The sequence below is a fragment of the Carcharodon carcharias genome, chromosome 6 (genome assembly GCF_017639515.1).
Source record: "Carcharodon carcharias isolate sCarCar2 chromosome 6, sCarCar2.pri, whole genome shotgun sequence".
Classification (NCBI taxonomy): domain Eukaryota; kingdom Metazoa; phylum Chordata; class Chondrichthyes; order Lamniformes; family Lamnidae; genus Carcharodon; species Carcharodon carcharias.
This window is the reverse complement of record NC_054472.1, coordinates 133,154,051-133,179,713: the sequence shown is the minus strand read 5'-3', so window position 1 is coordinate 133,179,713 and position 25,663 is coordinate 133,154,051. Positions and strand designations below refer to the sequence as shown.

The 25,663-nt window shown below is 42.3% G+C and overlaps 1 protein-coding gene across 1 annotated transcript in view; it reads left to right on the top strand.

The window, feature by feature from the left end:
- The window catches only part of gra (granulito), a 385,915-nt gene extending 363,246 nt beyond the window's left edge, over positions 1 to 22,669 (top strand). Inside the window, exon 6 of the mRNA XM_041189045.1 lies at positions 22,559 to 22,669. Within this exon, the coding sequence (XP_041044979.1) occupies positions 22,559 to 22,642 (84 nt within the window). The 3' untranslated portion in view covers positions 22,643 to 22,669. The remainder of the gene's footprint in view (positions 1 to 22,558) is intronic.
- Positions 22,670 to 25,663: the final 2,994 nt, after the last annotated feature.

Here is a 25,663-nt window from a genome sequence, read left to right as displayed (position 1 = left end):
ATATAGGTTGTAAATGTTTGAGGAGCAGCACTGATACCTGTGGCACTCTACTGGTTACAGCTTGCCAACCTGAAAATGACTTATTTATGCCTACTCTCTGCTTCCTGTTAGCTAACCAATCCTCCATGCATGATAAAATGTTACCACCTACGCCATGAGCTCTTGTTTTGTGTATTAACCTTTGATGTGGCACCTTGTCAAATGCCTTCTAGAAATCCAAGTACAGCATATTTACATGTTCCTCTTTATTGGTGTTGCTTGTTACTTCCTCAAAGAACTCAAATAAATTAGTCAAACATGATTTCCCTTTCACAAAACCATGTTGACTCTGCCTCATTGCATTAAGATTTTTAAGTGCCTTGCTATAGCTTCCTTAATGATAGAGTTCAGCATTTTCCCTATGAAAAATGTTAAGTTGACTGATTCTGTAGTTTTCAGGACTGTCACTGACCTCATCTCCTCTGGAGATCTTCCTCCCACAGCTTCCAACCTGATAGTCACCCAACCTCAGATGGCCTGCTTCTACCTCCTACCCAAAATCCACAAACAGAACTGTCCCGGTAGACCGATCGTGTCAGCTTGCTCCTGCCCCACGGAACTCATTTCTTATTATCTTGACTCCCTTCTCTCTCCCCTTGTCCAGTCCCTTCCCACCTACATCCGTGATTCTTCTGACACCTTACTTCATATCAAAAATTTCCAGTTCCCGGGCCCCAACCGCTTCCACTTCATCATGGACGTCTAATCCCTCTACACCTCCATCCCCCACCAGGATGGTCTGAGGGCCCTTAGCTTCTTCCTCGAACAGAGGCCCGAACAATCCCCATTCAACACTACTCTCCTCCATCTGGCTGAACTTGTTCTCACACTGAACAATTTCTCCTTCAACTCCTCTCACTTCCTCCAAATAAAAGGTGTGGCTATGGGTACCCACATGGGCCCCACCAATGCCTGTCTCTTTATGGGGTATGTGGAATATTCCTTGTTCCAGTCCTACTCCGGCCCCCTTCCACAACACTACATCAATGATTACTTCGGTGCTGCTTCATACTCTCATCGGGACTTGGAAAAGTTTATTAATTTTGCTTCCAATCTCCACCCCTCCATCATTTTCACATGGTCCATTCCTGACACTTCCCTTCCCTTCCTTGACCTCTCTGTCTCAATCTCTGGTGATAGACTGTCCACCAATATCCATTACAAGCTTACCGACTCCCACAGCTACCTCGACTAGAGCTCCTCACACCTCGCTTCCTGTAAGGACTCCATCCCATTCTCTCAGTTCCTTCGCCTCTGTCGCATTTGTTCTGATGATGCTACCTTCAAAAACAGTTCCTCTGACATGTCCTTCTTCTTCCTTAACCAAGGTTTTCCACCCACGGTGGTTGACAGGGCCCTCACCCGTGTCCGACCCATCTCCCGCACATCCACCCTCACACCTTCTCCTCCCTCCCAGGAACATGATAGGATCCCCCTTGTCCTCACTTATCACCCCACCAGCCTCCGCATTCAAAGGATTATCCTCCGCCATATCCGTCAACTCCAGCATGATGCCACCACCAAATGTATCTTCCCTTCAACCCCCCCGGCGGCATTCCATGGGGATCATTCCCTCCAGGACACCATGGTCCACTCCTCCATCACCCCCTACTCCTCAACCTCCACCTGTGGCACCTCCCCATGCCCACGCAAAAGATGCAACACCTGCCCCTTCACTTCCTCTCTCCTCACCGTCCAAGGGCCCAAACACTCCTTTCAAGTGAATGCATTTCACTTGCATTTTGTCCAACTTAGTCTACTGCATTCGTTGCTCCCAATGCGGTTTCCTCTACATTGGAGAGACCAAATGTAAACTGGGCGACTGCTTTGCAGAACACCTGCGGTCTGTCCGCAAGAATGACCCAAACCTCCCTGTTGCTTGCCATTTTAACACTCCACCCAGCTCTCTTGTCCACATGTCTGTCCTTGGCTTGCTGCATTGTTCCAGTGAAGCCCAACGCAAACTGGAGGAACAGCACCTCATCTTCCGACTAGGCACTTTACAGCCTTCCGGACTGAATATTGAATTCAACTACATTAGATCTTGAACTCCCTCCTCCATCCCCACCCCCTTTCTGTTTCTTCCCCCTTCCTTTTGTTTTTTCCAATAACTTATATAGATTTTTCTTTTCCCACGTATTTCCATTATTTTTAAATCTTTTATGCCCTGCTAGCCTTTCCACCCCACCCCCACTAGAGCTATACCTTGAGTGCCCTATCATCCATTCTTAATTGGCACATTCATTTAGATAATATCACCACCTTCAATGCCTCTGTGTTCTTTTGTTCTTTTGTCTGTGACATCTTTTGATTATCTGCTGCTATCACTGTTTGCTTGTCCCTACAACAACACCACCCCCCCCCCCACTTCTCTCCCCGCACCCAACAACCCCCCCACCCACGTTAAACCAGCTTATATTTCACCCCTCTCCTTAGATTCACTCAGTTCTGTTGAAGGGTCATGAGGACTTGAAACGTCAACTCTTTTCTCCTCCGCCGATGCTGCCAGACCTGCTGAGTTTGTCCAGGTAATTCTGTTTTTGTTTTATGATTCTGTAGTTTCCTGTTTTCTGTCTCCCTCCTTTCTTGAATAGAGGAGTCACATTTGCCATTTTCCAATATGATGGGACCCTTCCAGTATCTAGGTAATTTTGGAAAATTAAATCCAAGAAATTGACATGTCCCAGCTCATGTGACAGTGGCACGTGAGGGGACATGTCAGTAATTTTTTTTCTAAACTTTATTCAATGTTTCAAACCTGAGCCGATCACCCTGAGGCAGAACTTTGCCTCAGGGAGATCTATGTGCTCTTTCGCGCGCATGCGTGAAAGAGTGCACTCCCGGCTCAGGGAATCCACCCCTCCCCCCCCACTGCCTGTATGGGGAGTGCATTGTGCTTCCTGGCAGACGCCACGCTGGGCGGACCTTAATTTGCACGCCCACGTAAAATGGTGGTGCGCCCCCGACCGGGGGTACCAATCGGGTACGTGCCCATTCTTGCACAACTTCCCTGACCGGGGGTGATCCTCCCCAAGGACAGTTATGCATGGACATTAAATGCTGGCCTTGCCAGTGATGTCACATCCCTGGAATGGATATTAAGAAAGAAATTAACTCAGATGAGATACACACTAGATTGCTGAGGGGAGTAAGGCTGGAACTTGCAGAGACTGTAGCCACAAACTTTTAATCTAGTTTGATAAATGAGGACTGGAGTGGTTGCAAATGTTATACCACTGTTCAAAAAAAGACAGATAAACCTACCACTTGCATGACAAGCGACCTAACATGGGTGGTGGGAAAATTTCTGCAGACAATGGCCTAATTTTGCAATTGGAATAATGGTGAGGCTAACAGCATTCATTATTACAACAGTGTAATTGGATATCAATTCTGCCATCCATATATATGTACCTAACTGTGGAAATATGGACATTGCTCTCAGAGATACCCTGCCCCTCCATAGTTTATGTATAAAACTCTTCTCCAACAAATTCAGCACTGGAATCAATGCAGTGACATTGATACTTGACCACCAGTTCCCCACAAAAATGCCATACAAAGTTAGGGCTGGTGCAGTCAAGGGTAAGTGAATTTTTAACAGTGTGATAATTGATAATTAATGCCCAACAACTTCTCTGGCCTAAAAATTTAATTTCACTAATGCGGGACTTCATTTCTTCAGAAGTTAATTTAGTGTTAGACATTTTAAAACAACAAGTTAGAAGAACATTGCTAAAATAACATTTTTACTTTTTCTGTCTGTCTCTTCTCTATTGGTTACTACAATTTTGTCTTTCATCATTTTGTTGCTTCCTGTATGTAATTTAAATCTAGTTCATATTATACACTTTACATTTTCAGATTTGGGCAAGGGGTGGAATTTTAACTGCAAAGGGTTTGATGGGAGAGCAGATTCAGGTGGGCACAGCAGGGTTAAATCCTCAATAAGTGCCACTGTTGTTGTGAAACTGACATAATCCTGCCCACTTCTGGGTTTAACTGGGGCATGTTTGGAGGTAAGCAGGAAGCCCAGGTGAAGTTGTCAATTAAGTATTATAAATATTTAAATAGTCAGTTAACTGTGGATTTACCCCATATTCTAGCTTTAATGGTGATACATGGGCTTCAAGCTGTGTGGCACCTGCAAAGGGTCAACAAATCGAGAACACTATGAGGAGCCATTGAATAATTAAACTGACAGCCTAAAAAGTGTTCAAATCGTGAAATTGCAGAGTTGCTGAACAGCCTATGTAAAAGCACAGCACTAGTTCTGAGTGTCCGATTTCACTGCTTTGCAGGTGATTTCTAAATTTTTGGAATTCATTTTAGCTGCTTTGGACTTTGCTCACATGATTTGAACTTCTCTGCTGTCAACCTTCACTGCAGCATGGGAGAAAAGTATGCAGGTACAGCATGGACCTTTGATGAGGAACAACAGGAGCAGCCACACCAACTCAGTAACACAAGCAGCCACACCAACAGCACCAGGTTCAGCAGCCACATGCCACTCTCCAAAGAGGGGATGGATTTAGAGCTCCAACTTGAAGGAGATAAAATCACCATCACAGAGTATATAGCACACAGGATCGATCAGTTTCCTGAACATGTTAAGCACCAGTGGCTCATGCTTTCATGGCAGATCATTGCTGACATCTTCCGCCTACTTCTAAGAGGACCAGGTGGGCATGCATTGCCAATGGCTGTCAAGATCACCACAGCCTTGAATCTCTTTGCCTCAGGCTTCTTCCAGGGCTATGCTGGTGACATCTCCAGGATCCCTTAATCTGCTGCCCACAAATAGATCTCTCAGTTGACCAATGCCTTGTTTGCCAAGGCCAAGGATACTGATGAGGCCAGTCAGTCACAGAGGGTTGTTGGATTTGCTGCAGTTGCTGGATTCGCACAGGTACAGGGAGTCATTGTCTGCACAAATGTGGCAATTAGAGTGCCCTCATATCAGCCTGGAGTATTCATCAATCAGAAGGAATTCTCCTTCCTTGTCTACTGGAAGGTTATCATCCATGTCTTTGCAAGATAGCTTTGATGCTGTCATTGTTCATTCTGTGGCAGCCATATTACTGAAGCATTATTGAGTGGCTCCTTGGAGAAAAGGCATACTCTCTGAGGACGTGGCAGATTATTCCTTTGGGAACCCTACTACTAATACAGAGGAGAGGTACAACAGGACCCACATGACCATAAGGGCTATCATAGAGCAAGTTATTAGGTTGGCGAAGATGCAGTTAAGATTCCTAAATAGATCTGGGGATGCCCTTAAGTTTGCCCCATCAAGGATCGCCAGAATGGTTGTGGCCTCCTGTGCCTTGCGCAACATCACACTGCAGGGGGAGGAAGGTGTCTACCAGTCAGCATGAAGGAGGAGTTGGATGTGGCTATGGTGTCTGCAGTTCTCACCGGGCTGCTAGAGAAGTCTATGATGACCTCAAATAAGAATACTTCAGCTAACCCTAGTGTGTGAGGCTATATGGCAGTGAAACCCTGCTCCACACCCCATTTCCCAACCCCCACCCCCACCACTATCCCAATCCCCCTCCCCACCCAACACAAATTATTCCCACAATCCAAAATCTAACTGTTACAATCACGCTTTCATAATGTCTTCCAAGCTGACCATATCCATTTACCTTATGGGGAATTGGGGATGTAACTAAACAGAGGCCAAGTGAATAAGTAGTTGAAATAAAGTATTTCAGTTACTGAAGTAAGCATAAACATAATGTCATGAACATTGTTATAGACACCCAGTTGAATCCTCTTGTGTAACAAATACATTTTCTCATCCTGTTCCTATTGCCCCTACATGGTGCCATCCCTGTGGCTTTCGTAGAGCTGAAGGCAGGCATCTCAATTCCCTGTTCTGTTAAATGAGTTGCCTGTCGTGGACGCCATCTGGGTTTTTGAACTCATGAGGGCCCTACCAGTGATTGTCCCACCATCACCTGAGCAGGGGCAGACTCAGTTATCAGGACAGGAGGAAGTATGTGGGGCTCTATCTAATGGACTGGTGGTGGACAAGGGATGAGAAGAGTCCCCACTTTTATGTACCATTTTCCCATCTTCCCACTCATGGCTGGCCTATGGAGTGTAATGGGTGAATAGAATAGATATGCTAATCAGTGATGTAGATGATGATGTATCAGTGACATCAGGTGGTCATGTGCTAGAGTGTCTTGAGACAGAGAGAGGATGGAACACTCTGTACTCAGGAGCAACATACCTACTCTGTAATCTGTTTGTATGTAGTGTTAATGAACCAGTTTAAAGCAAGTACCAGAGTAAGACTACAGTCTATCTACACAGTTTATCACGCCTACCCATAACCAAGAACCATACCAAGATTACACTGATCATGGTAGCAGTACAAAGCAATCTGTACTTCATTTCTAGTCAAGAAGTGAAGAGCACTTGGTTGCATTTCAGTGAGGTGTTGAGCCACTGAGGCAAGGCCTTTCTCCGTCCCATATAAAGAGATATGCTTGGTGTACAAGCCATCGGTCAGGGCTAGCCTGTTGCATCTGATTCTCCATGCAGGTGGTCATTATTTCCATGAAGGTGGGCATCAGCATAAATGCCTGAGACATCATGGCTTTCGTGCTAGAGGTGGATTCGTTTGCCTCTGGAAATATTGACAGAAACACAGACATTTCCTGTTGCTGCTCCACAGGTTCCATTTTCATAATGACCCCAGAGGCTCAGTATCTACTCCAGCTAAGCATTGCTTGGAGTATCCTGTGCCCTCCGACAGAGACTCCCCACTGCTGTCCCTGCTCCTGCTCGCTTGTGATGTCCGTCTCACCATGTGACAACCTAGCTAGAGTTACCCACCAAGGTGTATACCTGTACTGGTGGAGAGTGCATGTGAGTTCTGTATGTGATAGTGCATCCTCAGAGTGCTCGTCCTTCTCTAAGGATGCCTCAGCTTCCTCCAGCTGCAGCTCCTCTGTCACTCTTAAAGGACCTGTGGAAGATGAAAGATATGATTTATTGCTGACATGGGGAAAGGGTTCAGATTCTACATTTCCTGATAGCATATCATGACATTTCAGTTAGTAGTGACATCAGTTCCATATAAAAAATGTTATGTGCCAAGCAGTAGTGTCATGCTTAATGCTGTCACCAGGTGTGTGGCTGACCCCCATCACTCCATTAGCTATGCCCATGGTTCATGCTACTCAAGTAATGCCCAGAGCCTGTTCCTTTGTGGTGATCAGTGTGCTTATCCACCCTGGAGTTTTGTGCTTTCTTCTGCAAGAATGGAAAGCAAAGAGTATGAAAAGTGGAATGTTTGGAGAGGACAGAATGAAAAGTTTTGCAGTGGGTGACTGAGAGGGATAGGTCTGTGAGGGGAGAGAGGATGGTTGTGGTTGTTGGCGGTCAGTTATCTCAGCTCCAGGACATCACTGCAGGAGTTCCTCAGAGTAGTGCCCAACCATTTTCAGCTACTTCATCAATGACCATTCTTCCATCATGAGGTCAGAAGTGGGGTTGTTCACTAACGATTGCACAATGTTCAGCACCATTTATGACTCCTCAGATACTGAAGCAGCGCATGTCCAAATGCAGCAAGACCTGAACAATATTCAGGCATGGGCTGACAAGTAACATTTGTGCCACACAAGTATCAAGCAATGATTATCTCCAACAAGAAAGAATACAACCATCATCCCCTGATGTTCAATGGCATTCCCATCACTGAATCCCCCATTATCAACATCCTGGGGGTTATCATTAACCAGAAACTGAACTGGACTAGCCATATAAATATTGTGGCAACAAGAGCAGGTCAGAGGTTAGGAATCGTGTGACGAGTAACTCACCTCCCGACTCCCAAAGCCTGTCTACCATTTACAAGGCACAAGGCAGGAGTGTGATGGAATACTCCCCACTTACCTGTATGAGTGCAGCTCCTGCAACACTCGCTGTCCAAGACAAAGCAGCCCAATGATTGGCACCACATTCACAAACATTCATCCCCTCCGCCACCAACGCATAGTGGCAGCCGTGTGTACCATCTGCAAGATGCACTGCAGGAATTCACCAAGGCTCCTTAGACAGTACCTTCCAAGCCCACCACCACTACCATCTGGAAGGACAAGGGCAGCAGACGGATAGGAACAACTACCTGGAAGTTCCCCTCCAAGTCACTCACTATCCCAACTTGGAAATATATTGCCATTCCTTCACTGTTGCTGGATCAGTATCCTGGAACTCCTTTCCTAACAGCACTGTGGATGTGCCTACACCATATGGACTGCAGTGGTTCAAGAATGCAGCTCACCACCATCTTCTCAAGGGCAACTAGGGATGGGCAATAAAAATGCTGGCCCAGCCAGCGAAACCTAAATTCCGTTAATGAATAATAAAAAAAGTGTGTTATTTGTTCAGATGAGGACAGGGAGGGGGGTGGGGGGTTGGGGGGCTGGGGATGCCTGGAGAGAGGAATACATAGAGCTGCAAGATGTGTTTTTCTGAGTAGTGATATGCAAGAGAATACTATAAAAGTTAGTGTGTTGGGATTAACACCTAGAAGTGTTATGCCACTCACCTTTCTTGACTTATTAAGTAATCAAACCTCTTACAACACTGTATCCAGCTGGAGGAACCACACTCCTGCTGCTCTCACTCCCTCAGCAACCTACAGCCACACGAGCTTGGATCCAATGACTGTCCTTTTCCTCTCACACAAGGGAAGCAACACTTCCCTTTGGTTCCTCACCACCTCAAACATTACCTCCAGGTAAGAGTCAGAATTATAACAAAGCCCACTACTGAAGCAAATGGGATCCTAATCTGTTGTTAGTTATCTAGCTGTGAGCATGTTTATTTTCATGTTGTGTGTCTCAGTGGGGATTTATCAATTTGGTTGAAGAGCCTGACTGTTACTTGCCCTCACAGATGTTTTGTAGAGCATGCCGAAATGGATCAGTTGTCAGTTTAAACAATTCATTGCTCAAAAGCCTGCAAAATCTTTGTGGGCAGTTGTCCACAGGTGAACAGCATGCATCTTTCCTTTGCCACAGACCACAAAATCTTTGCAATTAATCTGAGATAAAGTTAATTGGTAGTTAGAAAAATATAAGCTAATAAATGAAAAGGGAAAATGAAAGTAATGCCGTTGGAGTGAGTATCAACTTGAAAAAAGCATTTGATGGATGTTAAGAAAAATTGGAATCCATGTGATTAAAGGGGCCATGTCAGTGCAGTTGCGAAATTGAGTAGGGGACAGAAAGCAGAAAGCAGTTGTGAACAGCTGCTTTTCAGACTCAAGGGAAATATTCGGTGGTGTTCCCCAATGTGTTTGGCTCAGTCTTGATAGATATTAATGACCTGGACTTCAGTATGAAGGCATAATTTCAAAGCTTGAGATGACTAATGCAGAGAATGTGAAGTGATTCATTTTGGTAGGAAGAATGAGGATAGGTAACATAAACTAAATCATACAATTCTGTAGAACTCCTGTTAAAAAGGCATCAGGAATCTTTGGATAAGGTGAGCCATAGGCCGGAATTTTCCAGTCCCGTTGGCATTGGGCATCATGGCAAATGGAGAGGAGGTGGGAGGGACAATATGGTGAGAAGGCCAAAAATCAGTTTCACGCCATTATAAAACCAGCTTGAGATCGCTCACTCCATCTATCAATGGCGGGTCATGTTTCTTGCCACCGCACATCGGGAGCTTAATTTCAATACTTTAACATCTCATTATAAACCCTGCTCCCAAGTCATCCCCCCACACTGGATCATCTGAGCACATCACGCCAACATGTTTCACAGTTGTGCATAAACAATTGCACCTGCCGAGCTGCACTTCACTCAGGACTTTGAGGATTGTTTGCCTACTTTGCTTCGGGCAGCCCTCATGATCATCAGTGCCAGGCTTTTCAGACAGCACTACATCACCTTTAGGGCGGCTCACAGATGAGTCGTAAGGTGGGGGTGGCTTTTCCACGGCTTCGAGGCTAGGGCTTGCTTGGGGAAGGTGGAGAAGTGGCCTCAGGCAAGGGAAGAGGCTGCAGGATGAGGGTTGTACTGGGAAAGTTGGGTATCCCAGGGTTGGGGAGGGTGGGGGTGGGGGGCACATGTTGACTTATGCAAATGTTCTCAAGATGGTGAGGGCAGAGGAGGCCGTTTCCAGAGGAGAAGAGAGCAGATGGAGATGTGAGGGTGTGTGTGAAAGAGTGAGTGGTAGTGTCCCTTGAGCCAGCAGTGGTGAGATGCCAGTGATTGTGTGAATTTAGAGTGATAAGATGGTTGCCTTACCCTAGTGGCACAGGCGAGATCATTCATCCATTTTGTGCATTGGATGGTTGTGGAAATTATGGTTTTATGTAATGTGTAGTATACCTTTAAGAAGGATGTTATAAAGGAAGATCACATGATATTATGTAACTAATAGAGGAGCAGCACGGGCTAGCCCTGTAGTTAGTAGTCAGGAGTATGGAGACAGGGTTTGAGTTGAAAGCATACAAGTGTAGCTGCTGAGTACCTTTGGAAATAAATAGGATGTGTTCCACCTAAAAAGTGTCTGCTGATCAACTCTGTCTATTGTACCAACGCGGCCATCCCACAACAGCATGCAACCACGATCCATGAGTCCCAACAAACTGGTGACCAGAAAAATGCAAGGAAAAAGAGATGATAACGTGAAGATATAATAAACTGGCATCGAGAATAAAACCAGTTAATGAGGAACGAGATCAGGCTGTACCTCACACAGTAATTGTAAGTGGAATTTCTGTCCTAATCATTGAAGCAATCCCCTCACAGAATGCTGCAAATCAGAAAAATTGATCCTTTCAATCCAGCCATAGATGATTGGTCTCAGGATATTGAACGACTCATATTCTTTTTCCAAGCGAACCACATTATGGGGGAAGCGGTGAGTGATCCTCTTATCTCTGTGTGGGAGTAAAGCCAAAGTTTGACGGCACCCAGTGCCCCAGATTCGAAAAGTTTTGATGAATTGGTGGATCTCATGAAGGGTCGTTACCAGCCAGAGCCCTTGGTAATGATGTAATGGTTCAAATTTAACTCAAGGATTAGATTCCCAGGGGAGACAATTGCTTGTTATGTGGCAAGGTGAAATAGTTAACAGAACATTGTGAGTTTGATACATCTTTAAATGACATGCTCAGAGATCGTTTAGTGTGCAGTGTGATTACTGTCTAAAACAAATTTGGATTTGAATTTTAAGAAGGCGTTAGGGATAGCACTAGCCATGGAAAGTGCTGTAAATGCCTTACATGGAGCGCAAAATGGCACCGTCCTCCATGTTGGGCAGAAAGGCTCAGCCAAAAAGGGTGCGAAAATGCTAGACTCTGCCGAGAAGCGGGAAACAGCCGCTGCTAGCAGAAAAATAAAAAGAAATGACTTAGCAGTGAAAACAAGGAATAATTGCAGAGGTGGAAACAAGCAATCGTATAGCAATTGGCAATTTAAAAAAATCGAATGTTTTTATTGTCATCAAAACGGACACATAATGAGACTGTGCAACGAAAGAATCAGGCAGACTTTCAAGCAAAAGAAGAAACCCAGTGAGATCTACAATGTAGCAGAGCCTGAAACAACAAATTCAGATAATTATTCATTATTTAGTTTGAAAGTTGGAAAGTCAGAACCAAGACACGTAACAGTGAAGGTAAATGGCAGACTTATTAAAATGGAAGTGGACATAGGAGCTTCCACTACAGTAATTGGTGAACAAACCTTCAAATATCTGAATTATGGTGAATACAAATTCAATTTGGAAGAAACTGATGCCAAATTAAAATCTTACACAGGTGAAGACATCCAAGTCAAAGGCATAAGCAGAGTTACTGTCCATTGCGGAAGTCAATCGGTAAAATTACCCTTGATGGTGGTAGCAGGTGAGGGGTCAAGCCTCCTGGGATGAAACTGGCTAAAGGAGATTAAGTTACAACGGGCTGAAATTTTTCACCTGAGAGCAAGTGGCTTACCAGAGCTACTACAAAAATATGCCTCAGGAACTTGGGAAAATCCAGGGACTGCAGTCAAAAATTCATGTGGATTCACAGGCAACGCCCCCCATTCCCCCCTTCCCCCCCTTCTCTCCCCACCCCACCACCCCCCACCAACCCCACCTGGCGACTCAGGAAGGCAAGTATCTTATGCACTGCAAGAAAAGGTCGACGTTGAACTGGACAGATTAGAGAAACTGGGTGTTATACAACCTGTACAGTTCTCAGAATGGGCAGTGCCAATAGTCCCCATCCTTAATCCCGACCAATGCGTTCGAATTTGTGGAGATTACAAATTGCCAGTTAATAAAGTGGCTAAGCTGGATAGAAACCCATAACAAAAATCGAAGACCTGTATGTTAAGCCGGCAGATGGAACCATCTACACGAAGCTTGATATGAGTCATGATTATCAACAATTAAATTTAGGGAAGGCCTCCTGGGAATTTGTCACAATTAATGCCCACAAAGGGTTGTACCAATATACCCCGTTTGCCTTTTGGCATCTCCTCAGCTTGTTCCATATTCCAGAGAACAATGAGACTGCCCCATGTTGTAGTTTATTTAGATGATATTCTGGTGACGGGAGTCACTGAAAAGGAGAATTTGGCAGACTTAGAAGAGGTCTTAAAACGTTTCTTGCAGGCCGGAGTGCGTTTTAAAAAAAAAAGTGCACGTTCCACACGAGGGAGGTAATCTATTTGGGTCTATCTCGATTCACAGGATCTCCACTTGGTTGAGGGAAAAGTGAGAGCCATAAGAGAGGCAACTGCGCCAATGTACACCTCCAAGCTCAAATCATTCTTAGGAATAATCAATTATTATGGGTGGTTCTTACTTAATTTGTCTACAGAACTGGCACCCCTGCAAAATCTACTCAAGGAGAATCGATGTTGGTCTTGGCAGGCACCACAGAAAGAAGCTTTCATAAAGGTGAAACAATTGTTGCACTCATCCAACCTATTAGTACGTTAGTACCAGAAGAAAGAATTGGTGTTGACATGTGATGCATCTCCCGATGTAGTGAGAGCAGTGCTGTCCCATCGAATGGATGGTGGCAAGGAATGGCCTATAGGATATGTATCAAGAATGATCTCCACAGTGGAAAAAGGATGCTCTCAGATAGAAAAAGAAGGCCTGTCAATCACCTTTGGTGTCAAGAAATTTCATCAGTACGTACATGGCCATCATTTTACTTTCTTTTCATACCACAAGCCATTGCTAGGATTGTTCGGCGAGGACAAGGCTATACCACCCATAGCCTCAGAAAGAATATAATTGTTGATCCTGGCGGCATACGAGGATACTTTCATACATAGGCTTGGAAATCAAATTGCAAACACCGATGCACTTAGTTATTTGCCTTTACAAGAAAATGATGAGGATGTTCCAGTTCCTCAAGAACTCATTTTATTGGTAAATTTCAAAGATTCAATGCCACAATGTGCTAGACAGATCAGAGACTGGACAAGTTGAGACCCAGTTTTATCTGAAGTATGAGAACAGGTGCTATATGGTTGGTCACAAGAGCATGTATCTGATTAAATGAAACCATACTTTAACAGAAGACATGAAATAACCAGCCAGAATGGTATCTTTTTGGATAAGGAAACCTCCAGAAAGACTGAATTTGTAAATTATTTATCTGTGTAAATAATTTGCTATTTTGAGAAAATTGTACTTGTAAACATAAAATACGTTTCTGAGTAAAGGGGAGGGATGTGGAAATTATGGTTTTATGTAATGTGTAGTATGCCTTTAAGAAGGATGTTATAAAGGACAATCATATGATCTTATGTAACCAAAGAGTAGTAGCACGGGCTACCTCTGTAGTTAGTAGTCAGAAGTATGGAGACAGGGTTTGAGTTGAAAGCACACAAGTTTAGCTGCTGAGTACCTTTGTAAATAAACAGAATGTGTTCCACCTAAGAAGTGTCTGCTGATCAACTTTGTCTATTGTAACAACTCGGCCAACCCACAACAAGCATGCAACCAGGACCCATGACCCCCAACAAACTGGTGACTAGGATCTAACAATGGCTGACCTTTTGTGTGCAGCATTGGCACTGACCACCTCTGCCATCGCCTCCCAAGCTAGAGTGATGGGACTGATGGGTCTCCTGTGGCCAGAGAGGGGTTTGAGGACATCACGGCCCGTCTCCCCAGCATCCTGAAGGTGTCCAAGGGATGAATTGAGGGCTTTTGGGGCCATGTCTTCACCGGAGCAGTCCTGGGCTGCAAGCATTGAGAAGCGTATATGCGGCTGAAATTTACATATGGTGTTCTGCGAAATGAAGCGATGAGGTAATGGCATGATGGTGTGTTTCCTGTGGCTGCATAATTAATGAGTTGGGAATGGGAGGATACAGTGCGAAAACCCGCCATTGCGGCCGATGGGTAAAACAACTTTTTTTCTGCCCGCTGCTGCACTTTGTGCAAATCTAGGCTGATTCTGCGCATAGAGTAAAAAAGCAAGGAAATCACATTAATTTTTTTTAAAAAGGCTGGTTAGACTGCAGCTGGAGTATTGTGGCCAATTTGGGCAGCACTCTTGAGGAGGATGTCAAGGCCTTAGAGAAGAAGAGCAAATTACCTAGAATAAGCCGGAATGAGAGACATCTGTTGCATGGACAGACTAGAGAAGCTGGGGTTTGTCTTCCTGGAGCAGAGAAAGTTAAGAAGAGATTTAATAGAGGTGTTGAAAATAACTCTTAGAGTTTTGATAAAGCAAAACACTTGAAAAGGAAAAAAAAAAATAGGGCTATGCAGAAGGAGCAGGTGAATGGGGTTAATTGGATTGTACTTTCATAGAACTGGCTTAGATATGATGGGCTACATGACCCTCTTCTGTACTGCAACATTTTATGATTTTATAAGTGCACAAGGGTTTCCTTAATGCTACCAACAATGGAGGTCAAATTACAAGTCTATTATTTCTCACCAATTTAGCTACATTGTTTATAAAGGCAAGTATATAGGGAAGGGGTATGTATAAGAGATTTAGACTTGAATTTAGGATGGTTGATCAGTAAGTTCGTGGATGACATGAAAATTGGTGGGGTTGTAAATATTGAGGAGGATAGCCTTAGATTACAGGAGGGTATAGGCGGGCTGGTCAGATGGGCTGATCAGTGGCAAATGGAATTTAATCCTGATAAGTGTGAGGTGATGTACTTGGGCAGGACAAATAAGACACAGGAATACACGATGAATGGTAGGACCCTGGGAAGTGCCAAAGATCAGTGGGACCTTGGCGTGCATGTCCACCAGTCCCTTAAGGTAGCGGGACAGGTAGATAAGGTGGTTAAGAAGGCATATGGGATACTTGCCTTTATTAGCCGAGGCATACAATATAAGAGCAGGGAGGTTATGCTGTAACTGTATAAAACACTGGTTAGGCCACAGCTAGAGTATTGCATGCAGCTCTGAAATCTGCATTATAGGAAGGATATGATTGCACTAGAGAGTGCAGAGGAGATTCATCAGGATGTTGCGTGGGCTGGAGAGTTTTAGTTATGAGGAGAGATTGGATAGACTGGGGTTATTTTCCCTGGAGCAGAGGAGATTGAGGGGTGATATGATTGAAGTGTCTAAAATTATGAGTGGCATAGATAGGGTAGACAGGAAGGAACTTTTCCCCTTGGTGGAGTGATCAATAACCTGGGGGCATAGATTTAAGGTAAGGGACAGGAAGTTTAGAGGGGATGTGAGGAAGAATTTTTTTACCCAGAGGATGGTGGGAATCTGGGACTCACTGCCTGGAAGGGTGGTAGAGGCAGTAACCATCATAACATTTAAGAAGTATTTGGATGTGCACTTGCAATGCCATGTCATACAAGGCTATGGGCCTAATGCTGGCAAATAGGATTAAAATAGTTAGGTACTTGTTTGACCAGCGCAGACTCGATGGGCTGAAGGGCTTATTTCTGTGCTGTAGACCTCTATGACTCTAAGTAAAATCTGTTTCTCCAGTTCTTGGCACCTTCCAGTATTCAGTGATTTCTGGGAGATTTGAGCCAGAATTCCTTAAAGATCCTTGGATGTTTCTTCACAGTTCTTGAGATTTATTTACCTTAACTTGGAATAGTTGGTTGGTGACTGTTCTGGTAGTAGTGTGAACAGTGTCACAACCCACTTTTGGAACACCCTTTAATCCACCATGCTACATGGCATAGGTTTATCGATGAGACACTGTTGGCCGTCAGCAGCAGCAAAACTGTAATCAACACAATGTATAACCTCAGGTTCCACATATCCCTCATTCTTATATTATCATTAAGCTAGTGGACCAACCCTGGTTCAATGAAGAGTGTAAGAGAGCATGCTAGGAGCAGCACCAAGTGTACCTAAAAATGGGGTTCCAACCTTGTGAAGTTGCAACACAGGACCACAGGCATACTAAATAGCAGACAAAGCATGTAATGAACAAAGCTAATTGATCCTGCAACCAACAGACCAAATCAAAGTTCTGTAGTCCCGCCACATCCAATTGTGAATGGTGGTGAACAGATACACAACTAACTGAAGGAGGAGACTTTTCAAACATCCCATCCACAATTGATGGGTGAGCCCAGTACACGAATGCAAAAGACAAGGCCTGAGGATTAACAACAACCTTCAGCCAGACTTGCCAAATGGGTGATCTATCTCAGTTTCCTCTTGAGGTCCCCAGCATCCCAGATGCCAATCTTTGGCCAATTCGATTCTCTCCAATTGGTAATGAGAAGCAGCTGAACACACTGGATACAGCAAAGCTTATGGGCCTGACAGCATCCCTCCTATTGTACTAAAGAGTTGTGCTCAAAGAACTAGCCATGTGTTTAGCCAAGTTGTAAGGGTATTGCAACAGCACTGGCATTTATGAGACAATATAGAAAATTACCCATTTATGTCCTGTTCACAAAAAAAAAATCCCTTCTGGCCGATTACTGCTTTACCAGTCTACTCTCAAACATCAGCAAAGTGATGGATAGCGTCCTAGTCAGTGCTATCAATGGCACTTGCTCAGTGATAACCTGCTCACTGATGCATAGTTTTGGATTCTGCCAGGGCCATTCGGCTCCAGATCTCATTGCAGCCTTGTTCCAAATATGGATATTTGCCTTGGAAAACATCAAAGTAAAAAAAAAACTAAAAGGAAAAGAAATGGGGGAGATGGTGGCGTAGTGGTAATGTCACTGGACTAGTAACCCAGAGGCAGCAGGCTAATGCCCTGGGGACATGGGTTCAAATTCTATTGTGGCAGCTGGTGGAATTTACTTTCAATGAATAAATCTGGAACATAAAGTTGGTCTCAGTAATTACGACCATGAAAACTATCATTGATTGTTGTAAAAACCCATCTGGTTCACTAGTGCCCTTTAGGGAAGGAAATGTGCCATCCTTACCCCACATATGACTCCAGACCCACAACATTGTGGCTGACTCTTAACATATGAACAGGTGAGTTAGGAGCAGGAGTCAGCCATTTAGCCCCATGAGCCTGCTCCGCCATTCAATAAGATCATGGCTAATATGATTACGGCCTCAACTCCACATTCTCACCTACCCCCGATAACCTTTAACTCCCTCGTTAGTCAAGAATCTACCTACCACTTCTTAAAAATGTTCAACAATCCTGCATCCACCGCTCCCTGGGGAAGAGTGTTCCAAAGAATCACAATTGTCTGGGAGAAAAAAAAATCTCCTCATCTCCATCTTAAATGGGAGACCCCTTATTTTTAAATTGTATACCCTAAATCTAGTCTCGCCCACAGGGAGGAAACATCCATTTAGCAACCACCCTGTCAAGACCCCTCAGAATATTATATGTTTCAATAAGTTCACTGCTCATTCTTCTGAACTCCATGGAGACAGGCCCAGCTTGTCCAACCTTTCCTCATAAAATGACTGTGCCTTCCCCACCCCCACCAACCCAGATATCAGGTGAGTAAGCCTTCTCTGAACTGCTTCTAATGCATTTCTATCCCTTCTCAAATAAGGAGACCAAAACTATACACAGTAGTCCAGATCTGGACTCATCAATACCCTATACAATTGTACCAAAACATGCTTACTTTTATATTCCATTCCCCATGCAATAAACAACAACATTCCATATGCCTTTCTAATCATTTGTGTACCTGCATATTAATGTTTAGTGATTCATATATCAGGCCACCTAGATCTCTCAGTATCCCAGAGTTTTGTAATCTCTCTCCATTTAAATCATGTGCTGCTTTTCCATTCTTCCTATCAAAATAGACAATTTCACATTTTCCCACATTATACCCCATCTGCAAATTTTTGTCTACTCACTTAACATATCTATATCCCTTTGCAGACTCCATATGACAGCTTCACAAGTTTCTTTGCTACCTATCTTTATTTCATCAGCAAATTTACAGCAAAGTCATTGATATAAATTATAAATGGTTGAGCCTCCAACATTGATCCCTGTGGCACTCCACTTGCCACATCTTGCCATTTATGCCTATTCTCTGTTACCTATTAGCTAACCAATCCCCTATCCATGCTAATATGTTATGCCCTATACCATGAGTTCTTATTATGTGTAGCAACCTTTGATCTGGTACCTTGTCAGGTGCCTTCTGGAAATCTAAGTATAGCACATCTACAGATTCCCCTTTATCCACATTGTTTGTTACTTTCTCAAAGAACCCCAATAAGTTAGCCAAACATGATTTCCCTTTCACAAATTCATTTGGACTGTCTGATTAAGTGTCCTGCAATAACCTCCTTAATAAAATATTCCAGCATTTTCTATTTAACAGATGTTAAGCTAACTGGCATGTAATTTCCTGCTTTCTGTCTCCCTCCTTTCTTGAATAGAGGAGTCACATTTGATATTTTCCAATCCGCTGGCACCTTTTCAGAATCTAGGTAATTTTGGAAGACTAAAACCAATGCATCCATTATCCCAGCAGCCATCATTTTTAAAAACCTAGGTTGAAGTCCATCAGGACCTGGGACTTGTCAACCTTTAGTTCTAATATTTTTGTCAATACCCTTTCCCGAGTGATTGTAATTCTTTTTAGTTTCTCCCTCCCTTTCACCTCCTGATGCACAATTGTTTCTGGGATGTTACTGCAATCTTCTACAGTGAAGACAAAAGCAAAATATTTGTTCAATTCATCCACCATTTCCTTATTTTCCATGATTGATTCCCCAGACCCACTCTCCAGAGGACCAATGGTCACTTTGCTTACTCATTTTCTTTTCATATACCTGTAGAAACATATACTGTCTGCTTTTATATTTCTAGCTAGTTTTCTTTCATACTCTAATTTCCCCACCTTATTAATCCTTTAGTCATTATTTGCTGCTCTTTATATTCTGACCAACCTTCTGACCTGCCACTCACCCTTGCGGAATTATACACTTTTTCTTTCAGTTTGAATCTATCTTTAAATTCCTTAAATAGTTACAGATGGTGCACCTTTCCTTTGGAGTCTTTCTTATTGGAACGTATCTTTTCAGAATATTCTGAAATATCTCCTTAAATGTCAGCCATTACATCTCTACTGACCTATCCCTTAACCTAATTTCCCAGTTCATTTTAACCAGCTCTATCTTCGTACCCTCATAATTGCCCTTATTTAAGTTTAAAACACCAGTCTTAGATCCACTCTTCTCCCCTACAACCTGAATGTGAAATTCAATCATATTATGATCACTGCTACCTAGGGGTGCCTTCACAATGAGGTATTTAATTGCATAAGAACATTAGAAATCCTATCTCATTGCACATTACCAGATCTAGTATAGCCTGCTCTATGGTTGGCTCTAGAACGTGCTGCTCTAACTGCTCTCTGAAATGCCCTAGCAAGCCATTCTGTTCAAGGGCAATTAGGTTTGGGCAACAAATGCTGGCCTTGCCAACAACACCCATATCCCATGAAAGAATAAAACAAAAGGGCTGAATTCCAGAGGTGAGTTGAGAGTGACTGCCCTCGACATTAAGGTAGCATTTGACCGAGTGTGGCATCACGGAGGTTTAGCAAAATTGAAGTCAGTGTGAATCAGTGCTAGCACAAAGGAAGATGGTTATAATTGTTGGAGGCTAATCATTTTAGCCCCAGGTCATCACTGCAAAAGATCCTTAAGGTGGTGTACTCGGCCCACCATCTTCAGCTGCTCATCAATAATCTCCCCTCTGTCATAAGGTCAGATATCAGTATGTTCACTGATGATTGCAGTGTTCGGTACCATTAACAATCTCTCAGATATTCAAGAAATCCATGCCACAATGAAGCAAGACCTGGACAAAATTCAGGCTTGGGCTGATAAGTGGCAATTGACATTGGTGCCAAACAAGTGCCAGACAATGACTATATCCAACAAAGTAGAGAATCTAACCATTTCCTCTTGACAATCAATGACATTACCATCACTGCATCCCCATGTTGATCCTGGAGATTGCCATTGACTAAAAACTTAACTGGTAGACCAGCCATATAAATACTGTGGCTGCAAGAGGAGACAAGAAACTGGGAATTCTGCAGCAAGTAACTCACCTTCCAACTCTCTGAAGCCTATCCATCATCCACAAGGCAAAATTCAGAACAGTGATGGAATACTCCCCACTTTCTTAGATGAGTGCAACAACACTCAAGAAGCTTGGCATCATTCAGAACAAAGAAGCCCACTTGATCAGCATCCCAACCACCATCTTAAATATACAGTTCCTCTTAATTCACCAAGGCTCCTTCAATAACACCTTCTAAAGCTAGCAAACCTCTACTAACTAGAAGGACAAGGGCAGCAGAAGCGTGGGAACATGGCCATCTGCAACTTCTCCTCCAAGCCACAAACCATACTGATTTGAAATATATTGCTGTTCTTTCACTGCCGTTGGGTCAAAATCCTGAAACTTCCTCTCTAACAGCACTCTGGGTGTTGTTACACCACTATGAATTGCAATGATTTAAGAAGGTTACTTACTGCCACCTTCCTAAGGGCAATTAGGGATGGGCAATAAATGCTGGCCTTACCAGCAAAACTAGCATCCCATGAACAAATAAAAATAATGTACTTTCATCACTTATGAGCTGTTTCAATGCTCTCTCCTCTCAAGGTTGCCATCCTCTATTCTCTGTAAATTTCAATTTTGTCCATTCATGACCTTGGCGCACACTCTCTGTAGCATCCTCCATCCTTATATTCCTCTCCTCACCTTACAAGTGCTCTGTCCCTCTTATTCTTCCCCTTGTCTGTGCCTTCATTCTTTTGTTCCAGTCATGTTGGTGTTACAATTTAGAATTCTCTAAATGTTACCACCTCAACATCTGTCTCTTCATTCAAAAGGCTTCACAATATCCATTCATTTGACTAAGTATTGCATCATTCTGTCTAATCTCCCCTTTCATATAAGAACATACAAACTTAAGGAACAGGGGAGGAGTAGGCCATTTGGCCCCTCATGTTTGCTCTGCCATTCATTACATTAATGGCCGATCTGATTGCCGCCTTAACTCCACTTTGCTGTCAATCCTTTAGCTGTCTGTTTTCTATAACTATCCACGCTTGGAACATTCTTTACATTAAAGATACTATGTAAATGAAAGTTGCTATTAATTCAGCGTTCAAAGGGAGAACGTGCTCAGTGAAGGAGAAAGTTCCTAAAGTTCAAGAATTTATTGGACTTGAGTATTAAACTGTTAAAGACAAGCAGAAGAAGGTTTAAAAATTAGAGAAGTCAAGTAAGAACTGAGAGGTACAATAAAAAGTTTTTGAAATATTTGCACAGTCACAAAGGGTGACTGAAAATTTGGCCCATTTACAAATGATTATGGGAAGATAGAATTCAGGGCAAAATAATAACATTTATTGATCATTCTTTTCCATGTCACTAATCAAGTTATTAGATGAAATGTCCCAAGTATCCCAGAATTGCAAACAACAGAAGCTGCTATTTCAGACTAGCCAGAGAGGCCACTCCAGAGCTGCAGGATTTACAGAAATTCATACTGTTATTTGGAACTTTGCATTCCCACATATATAAAAGCTGTGGTTAATATATTGCCATCATGAAATACAAAACACTTTTTGTGTCTTTGTGCTCTGAACATGTCTGCTCCTCACACTGGTGCTTGCATAACCATTTATATTGTTTCATATCTAACAGGATGTTTTTGGTTTAGTCTTTGAACAAGTTCACTGCAGTTTTTATAAAATTGGAATAGCAAACTGGGCCATTGAATGTTAGTTACAGTCTTTAGTGATGTATAAAAACATGAATGGCCTGAATTCCCTTAGGGCTTCTCCTATTGTGCTGTCTTAGCTTCACTGGGAGAAACACTGTGGAAATTAGTTTCCCCTATAAATGCAATGAAATACATATTTAGTTCTTTCCAGCTAAATACAGCAAAGTGGTCATTTAGAATGTGTTGGTTGTTAACAAAAAAATTGTGACTATTAAGTTCTATTTTGTTTTAAAAGAGATATGATCGTGTACATTGATTTTTCATATGTTGTAATCTCATATGTTTGACTAATAATCCTATGTCTTCTCACCTAGAGAGAGAGGTTGTATGGAAGTGGACGGGGTTTATGTTTTGCTTACCAAAAGATGGCTACCAATCATCATGGAATTGCTGGCTGATTGACAGTTGTAAATCAAGTCCTGAACTCACTTGGAAGGTGCTTATATTCTGTTTAATATTTCTAAACATATCTACTGGACTTTTGGATCTTTATGGGAAGAACTCATCCAACTTTACTCAACAGCTGGAAGATTTTCTTTTTTCAGTGATGAGGTTCATGATTAATTTCTTTTGATTCTAATTAATCAAGATGGTGAAGTACCACATTTGTAAAACAGCACTTTTGGTAGAGTTTGTGCACTTGAAATAAATTGAAAATGGGTTAACAAAGATTTTTTATGTAGCAAATGAAATACATAGAAAGAGCAATATTGTAATTCTGGTTCTCTCTGTTGAGGGATATTTATTGACACACTTACTGCGGAGACCCATTTCATATTTTGGAGGCAACAGGGTATCCAAGGGCATGCATAAAAAAAAAGATTTTTTAAAAACCATACTATGTTAAACATTTTACTCCAGTACCAAGACATCTTATCAAAGACTAAAGTCTTCAGTTGTGTTCTGTGTCTTTTACCTGAAATGTTTATTACCTAGGAGTGAAAAGGTTGAATTACTTAGGTCATCCTTCTCCTTGATGTTATCCTATATCTACAAGATAGGATTATCCTAGTTATCTAATGAAAGAAATCATAGGCATAGTTCCTTATAAGAATTTAAGGAGTCATGCAACTTTATCCTTGCTGTGCTATTAAGATCCTGCTTTCTGAGTGGTATCAGAAAAATCATAATGGGCTTGAACTGTTGTTTTCAGCAGCCACTCTTCTGGCTTTTTTGGGAGGCACGGGAGAGGAGACTTCACACTTCATATTGCGACATCCTTCTACACCCTTTGCATGTAATAGGGTATAGCTGAGTTTGTAACCAGAAGATTGGACCTGTGTATCTCAACGTTGACCCATATATAACACTGAACTAAAGAGCAGGTCACATTGACAAGGTCTATGTGTACAGGTTTTAAAACATAGCCTCTCTAACATGTGCCTTCTGCCCCTGAGCTCATGAGATGTGCATCCCATCAGCTAGTGGAAGTGCATTTGGACCTGGAAACCAATTTCACAATCCAGACTTCATAATTTATACATAACCCCATTGATATATTGCACAATATATCCATGTAGAAGCACTTAACTTTCCTATTATTCTCAGAGTTAGTTTTGTGTTCAACTTCCAGAGGATGTGGAGAATGAAAATATGTTGATAGTAACCATTAAAACTCAGACTGATTACAGCTTTTTTTTTATCAAGTCAGATAGTGTTATTACACAAGCTCAGAATTCTTTAATTCTCATGGCTGACACCAGTGAAGTGGTCATTTTTGCATCAAGAAGTTTGCATTTCATTGATTGAAATACCTCAAGGAGGCTAAGCTCTCAAGGTATAAGGTAGTAAGGTAGTAAGCATATGTGTAAACTTGATTGAAATTTAAATTGCCGACTTATGATTCACAAAATTAACACAGCCAGCAGTACAGCTGGTAGAGCAGGTCTACTAGTAAACTATATTCTTCAGTGTCTGCCTAGATCAATGGACTGGAAAGAGGGGCCAATGAGATGACTCTGGAGCTCTCTAGTGGGACCTTGAGATTTCAGTTAATTGAATGGTAAATTGATTGCTTTGTGTGTTCTGTTTTCTCTTCTCTGTAGCCTGCTATTGTGGAAATTGGCTTAAAATCCATCAGTGTGCCTTTGGAACTGGAACAAAAGCTTTAAAACTTTCAATGAAGGGTTCACTCATTTGGTTAAGCTTTGGCCTGTTGAATAAATCCTGATGTATACCTTTGATTTTTTTCAGTCTGCTTCCTGCACCAGTGATTGATCCAATGTGCATCCATGAACAGTGGACCAAGATTAGGTTCAATTACACTTCTCTAACTCAACTCAATCCCAGAAATTAATAGATACACTGATAGTACCTTGGAGTTACAGATGTTTACTTCATATGTCAGGGCTGCTTTCCCAAAAGAATTATTTCAAATATCCAGATGGTTTAAGTTTCATCATTGCAACATCACATAGGTTATTAAATGATTCTTAGTTTCTTACCTTCACTACTCTATCCAATAGTGCAAGTCCATATTTTGCTCAATCTTTTTTGTGAAGAAAACATCTCAATTAGTCCTTAATTACCTTTAACTAGTTTGACCCTGTGGTTCCTTCTCTTACTTTCGCAATTTAATTAATTTTCCAGATTTACCTTTCTAAACTGTTTACGATTTTATGAAATTTTCTATAAGACCTCTCAGACACCTTTCAGGCTTGAACACTTAACCTTCTTTATTGAGCTCAGACCTCTGAAACAAGGGATCAACCTTGTGACTTTTCTGCATTGCTTCCAGCACTTGAATGTCTCCTTTGTTTCTCAGTGAACTGCACATAATATTCAAGGTGTGATCTGTCCAGAGCACTATACTGTTTGATCATGACTTACTTTGACATGGGCTTTACTGTTTTGGTTATATAATTCAAGGTTCAGTGCTTGGGCCTCAATTATTTACAATTTATCAATTACTCTGATGAAGGGATGTGATGTATCCACGTTTGCTAATGATACAACGTTAGGTGGGAATGTAAACTGAGAGAAGGATGTAAATAAGCTGTGGGCAGATGGAATATAATGTGGGGATGAGTGAAGTTATCCAGTTTGGTAGGGAGAATTGAAAAGCAGAATATTTTTTAAATGGTACAACAATCAGAAATATTGGTATTCAGATATACCATTGTGTTCTTATACATAACTTACAGAAAGTTAATATGCATCTACAGCAAGCAATTAAAAAAGCCTTTATTACAAAGGGATTTGAATATAAGAGCAAAGAAGTCTTCAGAGCCTTGGCAAGACCATACTTAGAGTACCGGAAAGTTTAGAACTAGGTGTTGCACTGTCAGAATAAGGGGTATACTATTTAGAACCAAAATGAAGAGAATTTCTTTCACTCAAAGGGCCGTAGATGGTCATTTCATTCATTGAGTGTATTCAAGGCAGAGATTGGTAAATCTTTGGATAGTGTGGGTATTAAG